Source organism: Andrographis paniculata, unplaced genomic scaffold (genome assembly GCF_009805555.1).
Source record: "Andrographis paniculata isolate CXL003 unplaced genomic scaffold, ASM980555v1 Contig98END, whole genome shotgun sequence".
Lineage (NCBI taxonomy): Eukaryota > Viridiplantae > Streptophyta > Magnoliopsida > Lamiales > Acanthaceae > Andrographis > Andrographis paniculata.
In genome coordinates this window covers 56,674-79,088 of record NW_026137637.1, presented here as the reverse complement: position 1 = coordinate 79,088, position 22,415 = coordinate 56,674, and the positions used below count along the sequence as shown (strand labels likewise).

Below are 22,415 nucleotides of genomic sequence, written 5' to 3'. Positions count from 1 at the left end.
GAGAGGGAAACAAGGGTAGGGTAAGGCATATATACATATATATATATATTATTCATGAGTAAATGATGAAAAGGCAATTAAGGGGTAATCATTTATCACAGGATCATGATCAGCAGGATCAAGATCTAGATGGCGAGAGAGAGAGAGAGAGAGAGAGAGAGAGAGAGAATAAAAAAGCAAAGTGAGGTGGTGGGGGATTGGATTTGGGGTAAAGGAGACAAAGTTTCCACACATTGATCTTTATGCAGCAGTGGGTGAGTGAGAGTCTTTAGGGAAAGAAAAAAAAGGTGGAGAGAGGAGGAATTAGTTCAAATAAAATACTATGACCATGAGATAGCAATGAGACTAATGGATCAGTCAGTCAGTCAGTCAGTCGGTCGGTCTTCCCCTCTCTCTCTCTCTCTCTCTCTCTCTCATTCTAAAAGAGGTAAAGTTTTGAAATAATAAGAATAAAAAAGGGAAAAGGTAGTCTAGGTAGTGATGATATTGCTGCATCGAAGTAAGGGCAGCCTCCTCCTCGGGATCTCCAACTCCGATCCACTACCCACACCCACACCCACACCCCACCACACACATTTATATATCAATATTGTTGTTCCACTACTAATTGCATCATCATTATATACACTATTTATTATGAATGATCCGATAATGATGGTGAAAGCCTTGGGATCCCGCAAAAGTTGAAAAAGGAACCCTTGACCGTCATAGATCATACAAATGGGTGAGTGGCATTGAACAGAGACCAGGCTCAGACCCACTCAGTCACAGTCAAAAGCTAAAACAACAACGATTAGCGGATGCAAGTTGTGTTTGTTTTAATTTTCCTTTTTCCACGATGAAAATAAATATCATTCATTCATTCATTCGTTATACAAAGACAATCCCCAAACCCAAATCATACAAGATAGCATTTTGTTGGCATATATTATTGTTATACGATGATGATGATGATGGAGTATTTGGGTCACACCTCAACTGATGTCATGGTCGTGGTGATGGTGATGGTGATGGTGATGGGTCTCTCCCAAAGCGCATGAGAGCATGGGTGGCCAGCATAGAGGCTCTCCGCGTGGCCTCGGCAATACGGCCCACCACCGCCACCTTAGCCGTTTCTCTGTTCCATATCGGCTTCTTATCCCACCTGCACCAACCACCATATTTACTTCCACTTACTATTATTATTATTATTATTATTAGAGTCGTCTTCTCTAGCTATTGCTACCATTTACCAAGTAGTAGTGTATACTATAAAGTATCAGCAGCAGTACAATGGCAGTCCGTGTACCTACCAATCCTCGTGGCGAACCACTCTGCCATCCTGATCCGTGTACAACTTGATGAGTGATATCATGTCGATGCCTCTTCCCAGGAACTTGTAATGCTGCTTGTTATCTATCAGTATCTGCTCGGTTGGATTGGATCGGCACCGGCATCGGATCCACAAATGCATACAAATCACCACAACACCAGACACAGAGACAGACAGTCAGTCAGTCAGCATCTTCTTATTATTATTGTTGTTGCTGTCGCTGTTTCTTACAAACAACGTAACCAGCCCCCCAACTACTGATTGATGGAGTACTGAAACTACTAATATATAATCTATTCAATTAATTAATTAATTAATTAATGCTGCAGCTAGCTAGCTAGCAAGCAAGCAAGCACGCACCTCCACCCTTCCAGGCGATATTACATTCTCTTCCACACTATATTCCACGATTCTTGATTCACTGAAGATCTGCAATATTGCATTGCGTTGTAGTCAAACTACTTTCCAGTCAATCATTCAGCAACACAAAACAACAAACTGCATGCTTTATTTTTTTTGGATGAACCTAAAGCAGCAAGCCAGGCCTCCTCTAATATAATTATACATGCATCCACATTATATACGTACAAGTACTACCTTGGCAAGGGAATAGAATGCCGATTTAATTTGTGGTACCCTGCAGCCAAGCAATCAAGCAAATCACCCAAGGATAAAAAGATGGCTCCTACTACAACTGCAATATAAATTAACAAATAATGAAAGAATTGAACTGAACTGAACTGGACTTGGGCCAACAACAACAGCCAATGTATTTAAGTGGGAGGACTAACGAGCTTACTTACCCATGTGCTCGCATCAGTGGGTCTTCAAAGGTTGCATTTGAGGCGTAGATTTCAAAATCTTTAGGTGTTGCTCGGGATGCATATCTGAGATTATTTACATATATGATCACAACTTTGATTAATTGAATCTCCAAAAAGGATCGCCAAATAGATATATGATCATATTATATCATATATGGTTCAAAGACACCTTGATTCATTCATTTCCAAGAATGCATTTATATCTTTCAAATCATAAGCTAACTTGAAAGATGCTTACATAATTAATCAATCTATCTCAACATGAAAATGGACATACAACATCATTTACACAGTAGAAATGAAATGGCAAAAATGTTAGAGAAATCGTATATGATTGAAGAAAATGGGGAGAAATTGAATTTTGCATTGTATAAATGATCTTAGATATATTTCTGAGTCATTTAAATTCTTTTTTCTTCTACGATATTTCGAACGCTTCGGATTTTACGAAATTCATATGAAGATAAAATAAACTAACACTAAAAAATTGGGCAAAATTCTCGCACGTAAAAGGTTGATAGATTACTTGTGTATGAAAGAATATATTTTCCAGAATTACGAAGGAAGATTATTCTCAATGAAAGTATTTCACTATCTTTTTTTTTTTTTTTTTTTTTCAGATTAACAAGACTCTCTTCCAAATTTCTGTGAAGACAAAAAATGATATATATAGATGAGAAATGTCTATTATGAAAAGATTTCAACTTGAATTTTGAATAAAAAAAATAGAATATTTTCTTGAAAGTACGCCATTTCAAATTTAAATTGAAGATATTCAATCTTGCCAATTCAAATTTAAAATTAATTAAATCTGAAGTTTTAAAGGTTTTATGCAAGAATTAAATTCTTAATTTAAAAATAATATTTTCAAATAATGATATTGTAAAATATCACAATATTTTTTAGGAAAACACATTATCTCTTTACTGGTGAATAGTAAAGGATTCTTCCTTTAGTATGAGTAAATGAAGTATTCTTATATTACAGGAAGGAAGTAAAGAGAATTACACAATATTATCCTCAAATTAGTCATGATCATGACTAATTCCATTCATCCACATATATATATCCATATATCATCATTTTCACCTTCATTTTGATATACTTCACACTTTGTTAAATATCGACAGGCATCCTCGAACGGTATATGGTAATAACTAATAAGAGAATGAGCTTCTTCCTGAAAAAAGGCATGAAAAATCTTTGGGAGGAGAAGAAGAAGAAGATGCTGTCTAACACATCGCTTTGTCCTTCATTTCAAAGTTCAAGGAATCATGAAAATCAGAGTTCCTTTCCTGTATTCTTACAAATCAGTCTCAAGCAACTACTAGAGACTAATAAGCTGTTAAGTAAAATAGTCAGCTCTCTCTACTTGCCAGAACATGAATTTCCCACACCTTAATGATTGATTCAAGTGACTGATCCTTTAAGGACTTGCACACTCAGACTACCAAAGAACTAGCAACTTAAGCTTGAGATTAATGCTGCTATATGTTCAAACTGGCTGATTGTATGGAAATGACTTGACTTGACTTGAATAGGCAGGCAGGCATACATGGAAGCAGATTTGCTCACTCTCTCTACCAGAATAGCTGACAGCAATGGAGCGAGCATATATCTCAAAATCAAAGTGGCAGTTAAATAGGGAATTCCCAGCTGTGTTATCTTATATGTGTGAGTATATTGATTCTGTTCCCATCACCAATCATTCCAATTCATACTGCTGTTGCTAGTTGCTACTGCTAGCTCATGAATGGCACACACAGAATCGTCTACCAAATCAATTCATATGCTACTCACATCAGATATTCCTTGACTTGACTGACGGTTGCATACCTATGGTACAAGCTGGGAAGGGAAGGGAAGGGAAGGGAACTCACAGATTGAGGAGGTGAGGGAGTATAGAATCCAATACGCCTCCTTGTGGTTTGCAATCGGAGGAGGTGGCTTCTCTGGGTTGTCCATGATCCTCAGCGATCTTCACAGTGTCTGTCTTCAAAAAATACCATCACCATCACCATCATCATCATCATCATCAACAACAACAACAACAGACCAAAAGAAAGCCGGTGAACAAGAGTGAGTGAGTGAGTGAGTGAGTGATGCATTTCAGCAAGTGGAAAGGAGTAATCTGTTTTTTTACCTTGCACACTCCAGCTATCCATGATGGGCGGGGGCGGGCAGAGAAAAATGATACTTCATATGGTTGTAGATACGAAAGAGGAAAAGGATTGGCCGGTTGGGTTGGGTTGGGCGGCTCCCAAGAAATGGAGAGTGAACTGATGATTGTCGTGGCGCCACGTGTTGTATTTCTGTCCGTTAGCCCTTTGTCATTCATGTTCAGGTCTTCCCTTCCTTTGTCGGCTTCAAATCAATTTCTTTCCAGAGGCTTTCTTTAATTCTCGAGATATCATTTTTATCATTTTTACTCTTTTTATTCATTCAAAATATTTATTTCCTAGTAAATATCAAAATTTAATTTTTAGCTAAATTTACATGCTTTTATTAACTAACAATTTTACTAATTAATAAAATATTTATTACAAAATTTCAAATGACAGCCAAAAGAAAGAGTACAAGTTATTATTCTCTTGTTCCAGCCAATTAAGCATAATACTCTTTTACTTTCAAAAAGTTTTTTTTCGTTTGTCTAGTACATTTTTCTTACTTAAAAATATATATATTTTTGGCTCATCGAAGATTGTCATTTATTTTTATTGGTCTAAAAATAAGTTTATTATTTTTTAATTTAATAATTATACTATTTATATAATATAAATGTTACGCACAAAAAATAATAATAATAATAATAATAAGGATAGCAGGATTTTAAAGGAAGTTAGACACTAAGTTGAATGGAAAAGGAAAAAAATTTGCGCTCAGGTCGGTTGTTCCTCGATCGGATTGGCAGATCGGAAGGTCTGCGGTCAGATAGGCAGGTCGGTTGGTCCTCGGTCGGTTGGTCTGGTTGGTTGGTTCGCAGATCAGAAGGTCCGCAAGTCGGATAGTCAGCGAGTCGGACGGTACGCAGGTAGGAAGGTCCGCAGGTCGGAAGGTCCGCAGGTCGGATAGTCTGCGAGTCGGACGGTCTACAGGTCGGACGGTCCGCAGGTCGGATAGTCAGCTAGTCGGACGGTCTACAGGTCGGACGGTTCGTAGGTCGGAAGGTCCCCAGGTCGGATGGATAGTCAGCAAGTCGGATCAATAAGTCGGATGGTTTGCAGTCGGTTGGTTCGCAGTCGGTTGGTCTGCCATCGGTTGAGTTGGTCAATACGGAGTTTGGACCAAGCGAACGTCTGTTAATTAGTTGCCTAATTGAGTGAACAGTAGTTCAGTCGCTTAATGGGGCGACCAATGAGTCGTTTGGTCTAGCGACTAATTGGTCTCTGGAATGGTCGGTCGAGCTAGTTGAGTTCTGGAATTGGTGGAAGCGTTTGGCGAGACGGTGTAAGACACGTGTCAATGAAGGAGAAATTAGTGGGCGGTTGCTGTAACCAACAGGCGACGGTTCTGAAACGTTTTCTTGAAGGAATATTTAAGGATGCGGAGTTTTTATCTTCAATCATCTTCAATCGACATCAAATTCAAGATAATTGCTTTTGGGGATCACCACCTTATTTTCCGGTCTGTAGTTTTTATTTTCCGGTTTATTTTCTGTACCGTACAACAGTGTTTAGAGATTCCTAAATCTCAGACACTAAATATATCAAATTCGAAAATAATTTCTTATTTTCGGATTTTACTTTTTATTTGTTAAAAAATACATCAACAATAAATAATTGTACTTAGCATGAATTATACAAATGTCATTACTCGTCAGCCTGGTGTGGTACGAGGTTGGACATGTGACCTTAAAGTTGTTTGTAGGTTTTAATTGGATTTGTGACCCTAACGTTGGTTGTGGGTTTTAATTTTAGGGTTTGAATTTTTTAATAGCAAAAAATTAAATTTGAATAATTATTTAATGTGATATTTTGAATGTAAAATAAATTTATAACAGTATAATATTAAAAAGAATAATTACTTAATTTAATATTTTTAAAAAAATAGTAAAAATATGTAGTAAAATACAATAACACAGCAATGTAAAATATCATTCATTGCCCCACTTTGAATCACAAGTTCGTTCTTGTTTTGTTGTATAATAAAAAATTCACTTCCGATACATAACAAAGTGATGAACACTTTAAATTCTTCCTCATCCGGTTAGGATTAATCTAAACCTACCCGATGTTAATCTATTTATCATTCTGGCGGTCGAGGTTCTTTTGTATAAACATAGATATTATTGTGACTTTATTTCTTTAATTGAATCTCATTTGATTAACGAAAGTTCATTAAAAACATATTTCCCATACAATGTGTTTTTTTTTTCCGAATTTGACTCTTCGAGTTTAGTTGGCTGCACTCTAGGTCTCACCTAAGAACCAATAACTATTGACTGCTTACTTTGAATCCAGGAACTACTAAATTGAAGGAAAAGGCGGCTCTTAGAACAATTGTAATGACTTTGTTATAAAAAAATTTTAATATCATATTAGAAACTTTTTCTAACACTTTTAAAAATACATTACACAGTAGCTTTTATTTTGACAGAAAAAAATTTAAAAATTTGACCAGACCATGTTGCAGAAGAAGTCTAATTCAAATCATTTTTTTATTTTTTTCTGTCTCTCTCTCTCCACTACCTTTTTCTCTCTCCACGTGCTCTCCTTTTCTCAGATATTACTTGGACAGATGAGATTATAATGTTTTTATTTGTAGTTACCATTGCAGTTGCTCCCCTCCCCCCTATAGCCTAGATATCTCATGTCTAATAACTCACAAGAAATGTAATGGCTATTAGAATTAGAATAGGGTAGACAACTCAGTACTGAAAAGCATGAGACTTTAGCTAGAACAACAGGCAGAGAACATTTGCTGTCAGAGAATCCTTCGATATGAAGCAAGATGGATCTTAATAGCAATAGCGCCTCACTCCTGACTTTAGAGAATTGGAGTTGACATGAAATGGATCACGGAAGAAGAGAACTCATGCCCTATAGAGCATGTTATCCCATTTTTAAATTGATTTATTCTGCAGCCAACATAGCATTCCTGCCTTGGAATACATGCATCATTCATTATTCACACCACACACCACACACATTAAATAAATAAATAATACACGCATCATTGTGTTTATCTGACAACAAGAGCGAACATCCTGAGAATGGCACGCACAGTTGCAAGTTCTCAGAGCAGTAACTTAAAGGCGAATGACAAGAGCATTTACAAGAATACATATACATATATTATTCATATTTTACAAGGTAAGCACATCCAAAATCTGACCACCCTACTCTCTCATGTCTCTGTCCGGAACATTCACAGCAACAGAAAAAAAAAAAAAAAAAACATTCACAGCAACAGCAAATGGGGCCAAATAATACAAATACGCCACTGCACATGGAATAAACTAGAGAGCCCAATCATATAAAGTCATGCCAAGGATAAGTAGCAGGGGAGATGGTGCTTAAAAGCCAAGGTCAATGAAGGGAGGGAGTCGTGGAGTAGAGTCGACCAGCTGAGTTACTCAGGCCTAGCGCTTAGGCTCATTTAAGCTCTTGCCCTCGAAAAACTCTCCAAGCATATGCTCAAGATCCTCAGGTGTGTACCTGATGTACTTCTGGGGGTTCTTACCATTCTCCACCAAGAGCCTGTGATGCGTCAAGAGGCACAACTGTGTCAATGGAATACCATACTTGAAAAGCAGGTTGGAGTCCACATTTTCCAGAACTTTATGGGGGATATTATCACATCTCATTATACTTTTGTTTTTAATATTTAATACAGTGCAAAAGGGAAAAAACATAAAAGGCAGTACCCGTATCGCTTAATGAAGGATCTGTATGCTGGAAGTAAGACTTCAGCAACAGCAAGCCTCAGTGATTCTCGAAGCTCAGTATCAGGCACAGTCCACTGAGATTGTCTTTGATGAAGCTCTTCGAATTGCATATTGAACGTCTTTAATCTGGATAATGCATCGCAATTATTAAGTCAACAGCTAGCAAGCAATAAATAGATAACAATATGATGGACATTCTCCAAATTGGTTTAGTCCAGAGACCTGTCCTTGATGATCGCTCTAGAAACCCCACTACTATTTCCACCATCGGGGCCAACAGCACTGCCACCCCCAGATGATGTCAAGCCTTGGACAGAAAGGCATTGCAGGATCTGTGAAAGAAAAGGGAAAGTGAATCGCAAACCCAAAAAGACAACTATAAATCCCATGGTCACCTTCCTAGAAAGTAGAAGGTTTTAAAATGAAAAGACACGTTCTACTAAATCCATACAGCTTAAATATTACTACAGATTCAAAGAATATATTCTGAAACTTGTGATTTGAAATGTGGGATTCTCAGAATAAATAGCTATAGTTAAACCTAAAATTGTTTGGAGATGGATGACCAATTTTAGGTTTAACTTATGTGCATCATATAAGTAACATAGGTAATACCTTTGCCCAAGCAATCCTCTTATACTGGTTTGCATGTTGCTGCACAATTCTCCGATGTCTCTGAACCCAATCATCACCTAACAAATCCTTGGCTTCTGACCTAAACACAAGCAAATAAAAACCTCAAAAAACAAATAATTAGCTAGCAGTGACATAGCTCAGCATATAAATGTGATATCAACCTGCGAACAGATCTGACCATATAATGGATGTTGTTCATCAGAAACAAGTGTGTAAGAGAGGGATCTCTATATTGCTTAGATTTCCCATCCAAATTGGTCTGAAGTGCTTGCATGATTCGCATTGTTACAGCTGCTAGCTGTGAATTTGAGTCGTCTCCTTTTTCAAACTCTTGGAAAAGTTGCTTCAGTGTTGATTGGTAGCTGGAAGAAATGGTAACATAATGATTGATTGCATCAATATGAAGTAGGTTTGATGTTTATGGTTAACATGATTTAAAAATGAAATAGGAAATGCATATGCATAAGCCTGTCTATAACAAATTTTCTGCTAGAGCATGATAATGAAGATATTTTGAAGAAATAAGATTGTAAATGAATATAGTATGTGGCTTACTAATCATTGAGAAACCATTTGATATAACATTATTGATCATTCAGCAGTCATCGAGAGGCACCACAACAAATTCATAGTTTGTGCGATCAATACATAATGTGTGCACAACTAATTAAGAACAGGTAGTCCCATGACAATTATTATACGTGTGTGTGTGTATATATATATATTCTTTTTCAAGAAAACAAAGTTCCCAATTTTATGACTGAAAATAGTAGTACATACACAAGACAATACATAGTTTGAATGATCAATACATAATAGACTAATTAAGAACAGGTTCCCCTACATATAGTAGTATATACACATGTCCTCTTGAAGAAAATACACACTACTTAATGGGATTCTTCTTCTTAGAAATGTCTACAATACTCATACTTTCTTATTCCGCTAGCTTAATGGTGGTGGTCATGCTTGCTTAAACAGTCAACTTCTCCATCTTTGGGGAACTACATAAAGTTGGCATGTGCTCTTATTCTAAACATTGCATGAAAAACATTGAACTGAAAAAAACAAGAAAGAAAGAAAGAAGAAAGGTATGATTGCTATTTTCCTGGTGTATTAGTTTAAAAAGCTACAATGTGAATACAGAGAGGTATTTAAAGATTATTTTATAACTCAAAGGCTATCACTAAGGAATCAAAACTTAAAAATCACAAATAAAGGGCTTGTCTTACCATTTCTATATATTATATGTTTATGATGATTGATGAGATTATAGCAAGATGACTTACTCAAACAAGAATTTCACATAGTTGATCACATAGCTAGTAAGAGGATGGACAGTCCCATCTGCAACAGCAGTTTTAGTAGCATCTTTCTCAACTGCCTCTTCAAAGTCACCAAAAGTATCTTGTGCAGTTTGAGCAAGCCTTTTTGTCAATCCCACAGCAGATTCTCGAATTTCATTGCAAGCTTTACCTCTGAAAAGTGCTTCTATCTGCAGGATTAAATTTCTCTGTTAACAATCTTTATATTGCTGACATGTTAAAGCAGCTTGAATGGCACAGACACCTTGACTAATACTCATAGATTAGCAGTAATGAAAGAAATCCCAAACAATGGAATGGGCCTGTCTAACCTAGCTGCTTTAAGCATTTCTAGAATACCAAACCCTTAAACATACCCAGCATCCAATTCACATCCTACAAGATATTCACCTAAGAATATTTTCATTACCTCTAAATGAAGCTCTCTCATGATTTCATACATATCTAAAAGCACAAATAACTTTTCAGGGGATCTCTTGCTTTTAGCAATGGCATCTCCAAAGCTAAGTAGCACAGCAACACTTCCAGTAGTAACATCAGCAAAACACTGATCTGTGAGAGAGTCAAAGCCCTCAAAAATTTGATCACAGACTTTACGTTCTCCAGCAAACAGCAACTTGACCTATTTGAGCACAAATAATTTTTTAACTCGGATCAAATTCAAAGAATTATGCAGAAGCTTTTTCAATAATACAACATACTGCAATCCGCATAAAATGGATCCAGTTCCCAATCTTAGCTTCCAAAACTTCCCACTGCATCTTTTGAACATCATCTTTGCTGAGCTTTTCCACACCCAGCTTGCGAAGGCTTTCTTCTAAAACTGGAGACCGGATATCTCTGCATAGTAGTGCATATTCTTTTTATCATACCATAGATCAACAGTTGCTAAATAGATCCTTCCCGAATTTCATGTGCATTTTACATGGTATGCATTTAAGTGGACCAATAAAATGTCATCTGGTATGGATGGAAGTTCAATGTGTATGGGACTGAACAATCAAATTTATAGAGACTATATATCCTTGGAATGATTCTTTTGTCTCTATTGCTGACCAAAACAGAAGAACACTCTAATCATCTTCAATAATAATAAAATTCAACAAATCCCCTGTATTTGTACATCTAGAACTATAGCATACAATCACAAAAATAAATTGCCTATGATTATTTTAGGATCCCAGTTAAACGAACAAAGTGCATTCCCCACGCTCATTTCCATTCTAATGATCAGTAAATATAAAATTGAGAATTTCTAATATTTAGGTAATTCCAAATGAGCTTTCCCCTCGCCATGCGTTTCAAGTAATACTTATATGCTGAGGTGCATTCCTCTATTTCATTAATATTAATTACTGTTTTTTGTGGTTAATTAGGTTAAAATGTTGTCTTTTCTTTTAAAAAAAAACAAAAAAGGATTTTGGTTAGTTTTCTTTTTCTTTAAAATAATTTTCTTATGTTTATTACAAAGAAAATAACACTAACCAAATTATAATCCAATATCCTCATGCACTATTTTCACAAGGAATCATCAACATACTCACAAAACCTAGCAGTTGTACAGTGGATCAATTCATCGTCATGAGAAAATACATGAAATATTTGCTCCCCTCCAACTCAATGAAGATCAACAGTGTTCAAACATTGTTATTGTTATAGGCTACTTTGGAAGAGAGGTTACTCAAAGTTACTGATCTCACAAAAAAATAAGTCTTAGTAATCCAAAATGGAGATCAATTCCATAAACTAGTCTACAAAACAGTGGCAGATCTCATTGCTGAGATAGTCTGACAAGGAAACTTCAGGGTATACAAGGCACAGTAAGTTAGAAACAGTGTTGTAAGGGAAAATAATTGAAGCTTTGAAAGCCAAATTTCAGCCTTCTAGGAGTAGGGAGAACCAGAGAACTACAGAACATTCTTATCTTAATGAAGAGCTAATGTTATAGAGTAATTTCCTAAAAACAGTGTCGAGCAGCAAAAGAGCCACAATTGAATATGGAGTAATATCATCTGTATAATAAATAAATTCAGAAATGCAAACAGATTTTTTATTTTTTTTTAAGTCCTAATGGCAGCTCAGAGGTAAAGATGGCTGTCACTAGTGATCAAGTTAAACTAATGAAGTTACTCAAGCATTTTTTAGTACCAAAAATAGGATACCTTAGGATCATTTTCCAAAAGAATAACAGAAGCACATAAATCTTGAAAGGATGAATAGTTAAAAAGACTTTCTCAAGCATTGTGATCCCAATCAATATTGAAAAGTGGATCACCAGAGAAAAGAAAACCAGGATCGGTGGGTTTGGTTGGAGGATTTTGCCCAGGATTTTACTATTCACTAATTTTTTTTCTTCAAAAACATCAAATCAAATATCAATTTTTTATTTCTTATATTATACTAAAATCAAAGTTTTTACTATTCAAACCCAAACCCAAACTCAAATCCAAAACCCCAACCAAACACACCCTACATTTTATCAACTTTCAAGTCATCAACACGACTAAGATTTAAAATTAACACTATATAGAAAATAATAGCCTTTGAAAAGAGCACAAATCCAAATTTAGGCCTCACATTTCTAGAAGAAAATAAAGATGATTACCTATATAGTTTCTGTAATTGATGTTGATTTCCAGCTTGAACCATCTGTTGTGCTAGATCATGCAATAAAGGCAGAATTCGGGGGGGAATCAGAGTTGGTGTAGTGTAAACAGAATTGTCCGCAACATGATTTTGTTGATCATTGTGATTATTTGATGATGGATGCTTGCCACTAGAGTCTCCAGGTGACCCTGATGATGGTCTCATGGAATTGGGAAGGCATTCAAAAAGACGTTCGGGTTCTACAGGTTTGCTGCAGAGATGAGAATTTTATTAAGAGAGAATAGAAAAACATGAGCAACCGGATTTATTACTTCCATGTTTGAGCTGAAAGAAGGAATCATCACGGCATACTCAGAACCTAAAAAGCATAGGGAAAATGAAGGAATGCATTCTTTACTAATTCAAAAGCATAATCGATAAATTATCACCTGATATTAGGAAATGAAAACATGTTAAATCGTGAAGAATATTCTCTCTGAGGTCTAGCAACAGTAGACAATTAGCAATGTTTGGTAATCATTGGAATACTTTTTACCTCCCTAGTAGCCAATTAACATGTCTTTGTTTTCATATCTTCATATTCAATATGAGACATTCACAAAACACAAAGGGTTTGTTCGTTTGGACATCTGGCTCTGGTTTCGCAATATAATCACTTTTCTCCCCTCAAAAAAAAAAAAAAAAAAGAAAAAAAAAATTAAAATATTATTTAAAAAAACCATACTCATTAAGAACATCACACCAAAACCTATTTACATCACATGCAAAACTTATTTCAAATGCCCCAACCAAACAAACCCATACCAATCCAAAAGTCAGTGCATAATAAAAATAATTCACAATTAGGGGGAGAATATGTTTAAAGTTGAAATTGACAACAAGAGAAACCTGTTATCAGAATAAATTTGAGAATGGGTCATCCAATAAAACGCACAATAATACTGGTCTAACTTCATGCATGCAAAATTTATAGGAAAAGAAAAACAAACCTGTAAGAAAACAGAAGTTGTTTGAATTCTTCTTCCAACTTTGATATGGCCTTGGCAAGTAAAGTATTTGTGTGGTTGAGGACTCCATCACTACTCTTAAAGCTTTTGTTGTTGCTGAAAAACTGAATGTTGTTCCGTAGTTGATCGATTGCCTCAAGATAACTTTCCAGGTCCTCATGGGGACCTTTCAATATTTTTGCTTCAGCCTATAGAAAACAAGGGAAAACATGTAGCTAGAAGGCTGAAACGTCATAGACTTAAACATGTTAGACAGTACAAATGACTCGAAGTTAGATTAGTAGAATTGGGTCCTGCAGAGCTGAAATTTCAAATACCATGCTAACTATAAATTGCCTTATAAAGCATAAATAAATTTCAAATACTAGATCTTCCAACTTATTACAATGAATATTTATCTATCACATTACTGGCAGGACATTGACCTCACAAATACTGTTCAGTATTCATGTGAAACTAACAGTGCCTAAAGAGACATAAGCCAGAAGCTATACAATAGAAATGGATAAAAACACCATAATACAAATCAATTCATCGGCTTTTTTTTTTCTTATTTTTCCTTTTCTTTTCAAAGGGAAGAAAGAAAGAAGGAAAAGGACCGAAAAAATATCTAGTTCATGTTTAGTAATAAGATACTCAACATATCTATCATTGAACTTACAGCTGAACAATCAAACACGGAAAGAAAATGTAAACAATAAATATTTCCAATAAGGGGAAGCTTACCTGGCGGGTTTGGTCAAATTGTGACAATATGACCTCAGCAGCCTTCAAGGTTTTATCGATGTTTTCATGAGCTCTTCGAATTGCATGCGTTCTAATCTAGAATCGCAAATCCAATGTGAATTAAAAAATGATAAGCAAAACAAAGATCATAATCCAGTACAAGTCAAGGCAAATGTGTAATATAATATGTCGTCATCTTAGAGGTATTGTAATAAACCCCTGAAAATTAGGGAGCAAATGTGATATAAAATTGAACCGTAGCACCAGAGAGAATTTTTGCACAAGTGCATTAGTGGAAGTCCTTAGATTAGCAGCTGAGGATGAATCTTTGAAAACAAAACAAAGTGCTTTTTTAAGTTATCATTTTCCGCTCACTTACGAAAATCACAAAATATGGCAAACCCTGACCCATTAGAGGTTAAAAATACCAAAAGCTTGCACTTGAAGGTTCCAACTGGAGTTTCAAGGTTATCATTTTTTCCTCACTTTAGGCAATCACAAAAAATGACCAAGGCTGATCTATTAAAAGTTACAAATACCAAAAGCTTCCAAGTGGAGTTCAAGTATCACAACAGATTTTAATTGACAAGGGTATTTTTGCACCTAAATATAGGGAGAGCATGATCAAATTCGGTTCATCAAAACATACATTTCAATTGGCAATATAAGTTCTTAATATTGATGGGGCCTAACTAAAAGTAGCTAATACATTAGAATAACAAGGATTAAAGTAGGAATTAAATATGAAACCAGATCTTCTCAGCAGCTCAGTTCTCTCATCATTTCCCTGGCCAAAAGGCTAGGGCAAGCAGATTTAAATGAAAAGAGAACGTTATTTCTACCAAAGCGAACAGCGGATATACAGATCAATAAATCTCGAACGGGCACCCTCACCAACTAATAAAGATCTCAACTTTCCAGTAGTCATTAAACCCAGAAATTTACAAAGCTAATCCGAGAGAAGAAGCAAATTTGAAATTCAATCGAAAATTGTAAATATAAAAGTAATGAAGCGATTCGTACTTGAGTAGGGCGCATGGCGGTTTCAAGAGCGGAGAGACGGTGGTCAAAGGATCCCAGGATTGAGACCATATTGTCTGTAATGGACTGGCTCTTCATCAGAGCCTCTCTCATCTGTGCTGCTCTCCCACTGAGCACATCCACCCCCGCCACTCCTCCGCCACCGCTTCTTCTCGCCGGAATTCCCATCCTTCTCTTCACTTATCTTCCCTCCGTAATTTCTTGGGAATTCTGTGAGAAACAAGACACAAAGGAAAATACGGAGGGAGAATGGAGTCAAAGGGAACGGAAGCGTGAGACTAACTGTGACTGGATTGGGAAATTAGAAAAGAAACCCCATATAACTCGTCAGGCTTTTTATTTTATCTTTAACTCGAAGAGACTTGAAAATAAATACTACAAGAAACTTTTTATTCAGTTGGAATTAACTAATTAATTAGTTTTAAATTACTTTGCTTCTTCTTTTTTTCTTCTGCATAATGTCTGTGAACTTGAATTCATAATTGAAAAAATACGAAGAGAGACAAAAGGACCAGTACATATTCTAGTGGCGAGTAGTCCCCAGCTGGTCTCAATCTCAATGCGAGAATGGTTGGGCTGTGGGGCGAAAGCAAATAAATAAGAAGTTAGAGGGCAAGAATGAGAATATGAAAGAATGACGAATGATGAGGACGGTGGTTAGTTAGTTTGAGAATTGAGGCGAGACTTGACGAGAGAGACGACAGGCTGTTTAGTGCTTTGCCTTGCCTGTCTGTAGTTTGCCTCGCTTGCAATTGCAGTCTTCCTTTTATTCGATTGGCTTCATCCAAAGTCTTGTTTTATAGCTAATACCAATAAATCCTTTAGGGGAGTGTTTGTTCAGTTCCACAAACCTGGCCGAGCCCTAAATAGAAAAAAACACGCAGCTGCATTATCCAAAGTTTTTGAGTTAGTTGGTCCGACAGAGAATTTTGAAGTTTTGTAGTTTTCTTTATATATATATATATATATATATATATTTTTGGTTGAAATGACTTGAATTTAAATTCGTTGAAATTAGTTAAATCCGTCTAATGTATTCTTTTAATTTAAATAAACTTGGAGATATAAAATGTGTAATATATAACTAAGTCGTTCTCAATAAATCTGTTTTCTATTTATGTCTGTGGGTGTAGCTAACACGTTGTTGGTGAACCACGTAAACCTGTGTCGTCTTTATATTTCTATTTGTTATTCGATCACTAATCATAATCTGTCACAACAAACTGATATCAAAGCCTGCGCGTTTTTTATCAGGGTTCTGTTTATTTCCGCGCTGCTACAGTTTCGTGAGTCGATCAACAATGTCTGTTTTCAACGTAAAGGTTGACAAATTCACCGGGAGAAATCATTTTGGCTTATAGCATATCAAGATGCAATCTTTACTGAAGCAGCAAAATTTGTAGGCGCAGAAATAGATGATGAAGAGTGGATACCGCAGGAGAATACCCACTCGACAATCATGTTGTGTCTGTCTGATAATGTAATCATCGAAGTTGTCGATTAGGAAACTACTGTTGGCTTCTGAAGAAATTGAAGAGTTTGTACATAACGAAATCTCTAACCAATAAATTGATTTTGAAGCAACGTCTGTTCATACTACGAATGGAGGAAGGTACTTCTCTTCGGGACCATCTGGATAAGTTGAATAAAATTCTACTTAGATCTTTGAAATGTTGATGTTAAGGTAGATGATGACGATGTTGCCTTAATTCTGTTAGTATCATTGCCCGAGTCATACGAGAACTTTTTTTAATCTTTTATTTCTGTGCAAGATAATTTATCTTTGGAAGATGTTCGATCTGCCCTCCACTTAGAGAAGATCGTCAAGAAGCATCTGGTTCGGCCACATAAAATCAGGCATCAGGGCTGTTTGTTATGGGTAAGGGGCATAAGAAATCTGGAAAGAAGAAGCCAAACCATAAAGGTTCAAAAGGTCCTAAACCCGGAGGTATCTGCAATTATTGTAAGAACCGGAGCACTAGAAAAATTAATGTCCTAAGAAGAAGATGCAGCATGAGAAGAAAGCGGTGGTTCTACAGCCGTGGCAAAAACTGATACGAATTCTGAAGAAGAGATGGTCTTGGTTGCTGATGAACAGTCACAACATAATGATGTGTGGGTTCTAGATTCAGGGACATCATACCATATTTGTCCTAACAAGGAATTCTTCTCGACCTATGAGTAAATAGATGGAGGCAATGTTTGCAAGGTGTTTGGAATTGACTCAATCAGGTTACAGACACATGACGGGGAAGTTAGGCATGTTTCACAGATGACGAAGAATCTGATATCATTAAGTCTTTTTTACAGCAAGGGTTTCAGTTTCAGATGTGAGGGTGGAGTTATGTATGTATGTCAAGGTTCAAAGGTGGTTTTAAAGGGCTTGAAACGTGGTACTTTGTATTTTCTGTGAGGTTCTACCGTGATAGGTTCTGCTTGTGTTACATTATCTGAGGTTCAGACTAAGGATATGACCAGACTGTGGCATATAAGGCTTGGCCATATGGGAGAAAAAGAGCTGCGAATTTTGTCAATGCGGGATTTTCTTTTTAGGCATAAAGTGCAGAATCTTGAATTTTGCAAACATTGTATTTTTAGGAAAGGTTAATCATAGCAAGTTTTCAAAACAAGGTGTTCATCAGACCAATGGGACTCTTAACTACATCCATATAAATTATTGGGGTCCGTCACGTATTGAATCTATTAGAGGTCACAAATTTTTTGTGTATGATTGATGAGTACTCAAGGATGACTTGGGTAATTGTGATGAAGCATAAAAATGAAGCATTCAAAAGGTTCAAATAGTGGAAGACCTTAATAGAAAATCAGACTGGGAAGAAGATCAAGAAGCTGCGAACCGATAATTGTCCAAAATTTTGTTTGTCTGAGTTCAATAAGTTTTGTAAAGATGAAGGGATTGCCCGACATCACACCATTCGAGATACACTACAGCAGAATGGTGTGGCAGAACGCATGAATCAGAAATTACTAAAGAGATCGAGATGCATGATCTCTCATACTGGTTTGGCTAAAAGGTTTTGGGCAGAAGCTGTAAATACGGCATGCTATCTGATCAACCGTTGACCTCAGACTGGCATTGATTGCAAGACACCTTACGAGGTATGGCCTAATAAACCTGTAGATTATTCATTGTTGAGAGTTTTGGTTGTACGGTTTACTATCATATGAGCGAGGGTAAATTAGAGCCAAGAACTAAGAAAAGGCATATTTGTTGGTTTTGGGGATGAAGTTAAGGAATATAGAATATAGTCACCTTTTGAGAATAAAGTTAGACTTAGTAGGAATGTCATATTTGATATTCTATGTTTAACCCCATTATGAAGTCCATTGGTGCATAATTGTAGTAGTATTGGTAAACAAATGGAGCTGAAAGTCACTTTCGAGCAGAGTGCATCACAACTCCAAGGTGGAGAAGATCAATATACTATTATTGAAAATATTACATCTGGAAGCACCAATTCAGATGTTCGGATGCTTCTACTGTTGAAAATACTATATCTCAAAGTACTAATTCAGATGTTTCAGATGCTTACTAGACGAGTATAGTTGTTGCTAGAGCAAGGAGGATAGGCGTAAAGCCTTTTTTGAGATATGACTTCGATGATATGGTGAGTTATGCCTTACAAGCAGCTGATAAGGTGAAAGAGAAACCATCAATATACAAATAAGCTATTTTTTGTAGTTAGTTTCTCACTGGCTCGTTGCAATAAAAGAAGAGATAAAATCACTTCTCAAGAATGGCACTTGAGAGCTGATCAAACGGCCTAAATATAGAAAAACTATTACTTATAAATGGATTTTCAAGAAAAAGAAAGAAGCCACACCGAGTGAGGGTATCAGATACAATACTCGGTTAGTTGCAAGAAGGTTCTCGTATAAAGAAACAGGTTGACTATAATGAGATTTTTTCATCAATGCTCAGACACACTTCTATCAGAATGCTACTAGCAATAGTTGCACATCAAAATTTAGAACTTGAGCAACTAGATGTAAAGACTACTTTCTTACATAGAATATTGAAAGATAATATATGCATGGAACAACCAGAGGGGTTCGTTGTTCCTAGGAAGGAAGATTATGTTTGCAAGCTGAAGAAGTCCTTATATGGACTAAAACAGTCTCCAAAACAGTGGTATAAGAGGTTTGACAGTTACATGATTCAGTTGGATTATGACAGAAGTCCGTATCATTGTTGTGTGTATCACAACAAAGTTGATGATGGTTCTATGATCTATCTTGTTCTGTACATGGATTATATGTTCATAGCTGCGAAGCCCACATTTGATATTCAAAAGTTGAAGAATCTACTCAGTTCTAAGTTCGATATGAAAGATTTTATTGCTGCTAAAAAAATTTTGGGCATGGAGATATACAGGCAAAGAGAACAGAATAAGTTTTTCTTGTCACAGAAGAGCTATATTCAGAAGATTTTGTACATATTTGGCATGTCTATAGCTAAGCCTATTGATACTCCAAGTACTGCCAATATTCATCTGTCATATGATTATGCACCACACTCTGTAGTTGAGCAGGAGTATATGTCTCGAGTTCCATACTCTAATGCAGTAGGGAGTCTGATGTATGCTATGATTTGTACTAGACCTGATCTCGCACATGTTGTTAGTGTTGTCAGCAAGTTCATGGAACGACCTCGAAATGAGCATTGGCAAGTTGTGAAAAAGATTTTCCGACATCTTAGAGGTACGTCTGATGTTGGTCTTATTTATGGAGTATACTCAGTGTTCTTTGATTGGTGATTCAGATTTTGATTATGCTAGAGATGTCGACAATAGAAGATCTATGACTAGTGTCTTTACTCTTGGTAGTTTTGTTGTTATTTGAAAGACAACTTTGCAGGTTACAGTGAATCTGTCCTATATGACTTTGACAAAAGCTGCTAAGGAGGGAATCTGGTTAAAATAACTAGTTGGCGATCTTGATCTACATCATGATCAAGTTGTTGTGTATTGTGATAGCTTGAGTGCAATCTCTTTAGCCAAGGATCAGGTCCATCACGAGAGGACCAAACATATTGATGTGAGGTATCACTTTCTAAGGAATGAGAAGAGAGTCAAAGTGATGAAAATAGGAACTGCTGATAATCCTGCTGATATGTTTGCCAAATCAGTCCTTCATAGCAACTTTCGACATTGTTTTAACTTGCTAAATGTCACAAGCTGGTAGTTGCCTGAGAAGGGGCAAATCTGAGGCATAATGAAAGAGTATGTTCATCTGACATTATAATGATGCATCTGAAAGTGAGATTCAATTGAAAGTGGAGATTTTTTGATATGCCTTGCTAGTTTGCTATTTCGCGAGCTTTCACGGAGGCCTCTAGTTTGCCACTTTGATGCAGTATTGGCTTCGAAGTTGATATAGGGTTGAACCCGTCTGATGTATTCTCTTAGTTTATTTAAATAGACTTAGAGATATAAAATCTATAATTTGTAATCAAGCCGTCCTCAATAAATCTATTCTCCATTTCTACCCGTAGATGTAGCCAACGCATTGTTGGTGAACCACGTAAATCTGTGTCTTCTTTACGTTTCTTTTGTTATTAGATCACTAATCCTAATATGTCACAACGTTTTCTTTAAAAAAATTTATAATAATAAGATTTATTGGATCAAATCATCAGTAATGAAAAAGAATTTTGGTATGATATAACCCCAGCTGGGAGTGTGCCTTAGAAAAAATTGCATAAATGGAAAAAAATCCATTCTCCTAATAGAGGCATATTCGAGTGAATGAAAAATTAAATGAGAATAGTATGAAGGAGCTAGAGTTGACAATTCCAAAAGTTACATTAGATGATCATAATGAACATTGATAGAAATAGAAAAATGAACCATATTATTAGGGTGATAAATAAAGTACATTGAAGAACAATAATAAAGAAATAAATGTCAAAATAAAATGGATCAGGAAATGAGGAACAACAAAAAAACATCAAAACAAGTTTCAATATATTCTCCATAATTCGACCATGTTGGTGTTTAAGTATGTTGCAGACGTGATTCAGCAAGCCACATAAACGAAATGACATGGTTGCGTGATGAAGAGGCTAAAAAAGGAAAACACCTATGAAAGATAGCCATATTTATGGAAAAACTACGGACGATAGTTTAGTAGTTGAAATATGAAATAATTGCAACGGTTAGACAATTAGGCGGTTAAGTTGTTGAAGTTTGTTGAAACTGCTATAAGACACCGCTCACTCACTTGTTGCATTCCTCAAAGATTAGGCACAGATCTTCCTTCTGACTCTGCTACGGGGAACATCGACCTTACAGAGATCACTGTTGGTTTTATTTTATTATGGAATACAAATATTCTCTTTGATCCAATTCAAAAAATATATATTTTTTTTACTATTTTCATGTGTTCTATTCAAAAGTATCTCTTTCTTATTTTAATAAGGCAAAATTGTTCATAACTCCCTTGTAGTTTCGAAATTCAGCGTAAATTTCCCCTCTACTTTAAAAATTGCATAGTACCCCCTTATACTTTAAAAAACGTTGCATGAAACCCCACCACCATGAAACTTTCCTCATGTGATAAGAAGATGATTTCATATCTATATGTTTTGCATGGTAAGGGGTTTTATGCAATATTTTTTAAAGTATAAGTGAGCGTCATGCAATTTTTTAAGGTAAAATGGGGATTTATGTTGACTTTCGAAACTACAAAGTAGTTTCATGCAATATTTTTTAAAGTATAAGGGGGTACCATACAATTTTTAAAGTAAAGGGGGAATTTACGCTGAGTTTCGAAATCACAAGGGAGTTATGGACACTTTTGCCTTTTAATAAAAGTAATCATATATTAATAACAAAATATCTTTTAAATTTTAATTAAATTACAAATATACAATCACACGTACAATTACTTTATACTCTCTTTGTCATTCAAATTTATTTTCACTTATTGTCATCTAAATTTATTCCCGTTTGTTTTTTAGTAAAAAAAAGTACCACATTTTCTAATTTTTCTTTACCAAAAAAAGTAAAGTTTCTATTTTTACATATT

At 35.8% G+C, this 22,415-nt stretch overlaps 2 protein-coding genes across 3 annotated transcripts; both read right to left on the bottom strand.

The window, feature by feature from the left end:
* Positions 1-839: 839 nt before the first annotated feature.
* Positions 840-4,415, bottom strand: LOC127243984 (uncharacterized). 2 transcript variants are annotated; one of them, XM_051264251.1, is made up of 7 exons: positions 4,280-4,415; positions 4,017-4,125; positions 2,116-2,199; positions 1,901-1,949; positions 1,673-1,741; positions 1,293-1,405; positions 840-1,144 (listed from the first exon to the last, which is right to left on the bottom strand). In XM_051264251.1, exons 1-7 carry the CDS (start codon positions 4,299-4,301, stop codon positions 985-987), a joined length of 606 nt encoding a protein of 201 aa, XP_051120208.1. In that variant the 5' UTR covers positions 4,302-4,415; the 3' UTR covers positions 840-984. The 2 variants fall into 2 exon arrangements, with proteins under 2 accessions (XP_051120208.1, XP_051120210.1); XM_051264253.1 differs by having other exon boundaries at positions 1,910-1,949.
* Positions 4,416-7,361: 2,946 nt separating this feature from the next.
* On the bottom strand, positions 7,362-15,726 carry LOC127243733 (exocyst complex component EXO70A1-like). The gene is made up of 12 exons (XM_051263895.1): positions 15,348-15,726; positions 14,325-14,420; positions 13,581-13,786; positions 12,590-12,841; positions 10,686-10,824; positions 10,394-10,606; positions 9,949-10,154; positions 8,821-9,021; positions 8,639-8,738; positions 8,246-8,355; positions 8,003-8,149; positions 7,362-7,835 (listed from the first exon to the last, which is right to left on the bottom strand). Exons 1-12 carry the CDS (start codon positions 15,531-15,533, stop codon positions 7,718-7,720), a joined length of 1,974 nt encoding a protein of 657 aa, XP_051119852.1. The 5' UTR covers positions 15,534-15,726; the 3' UTR covers positions 7,362-7,717.
* Positions 15,727-22,415: the final 6,689 nt, after the last annotated feature.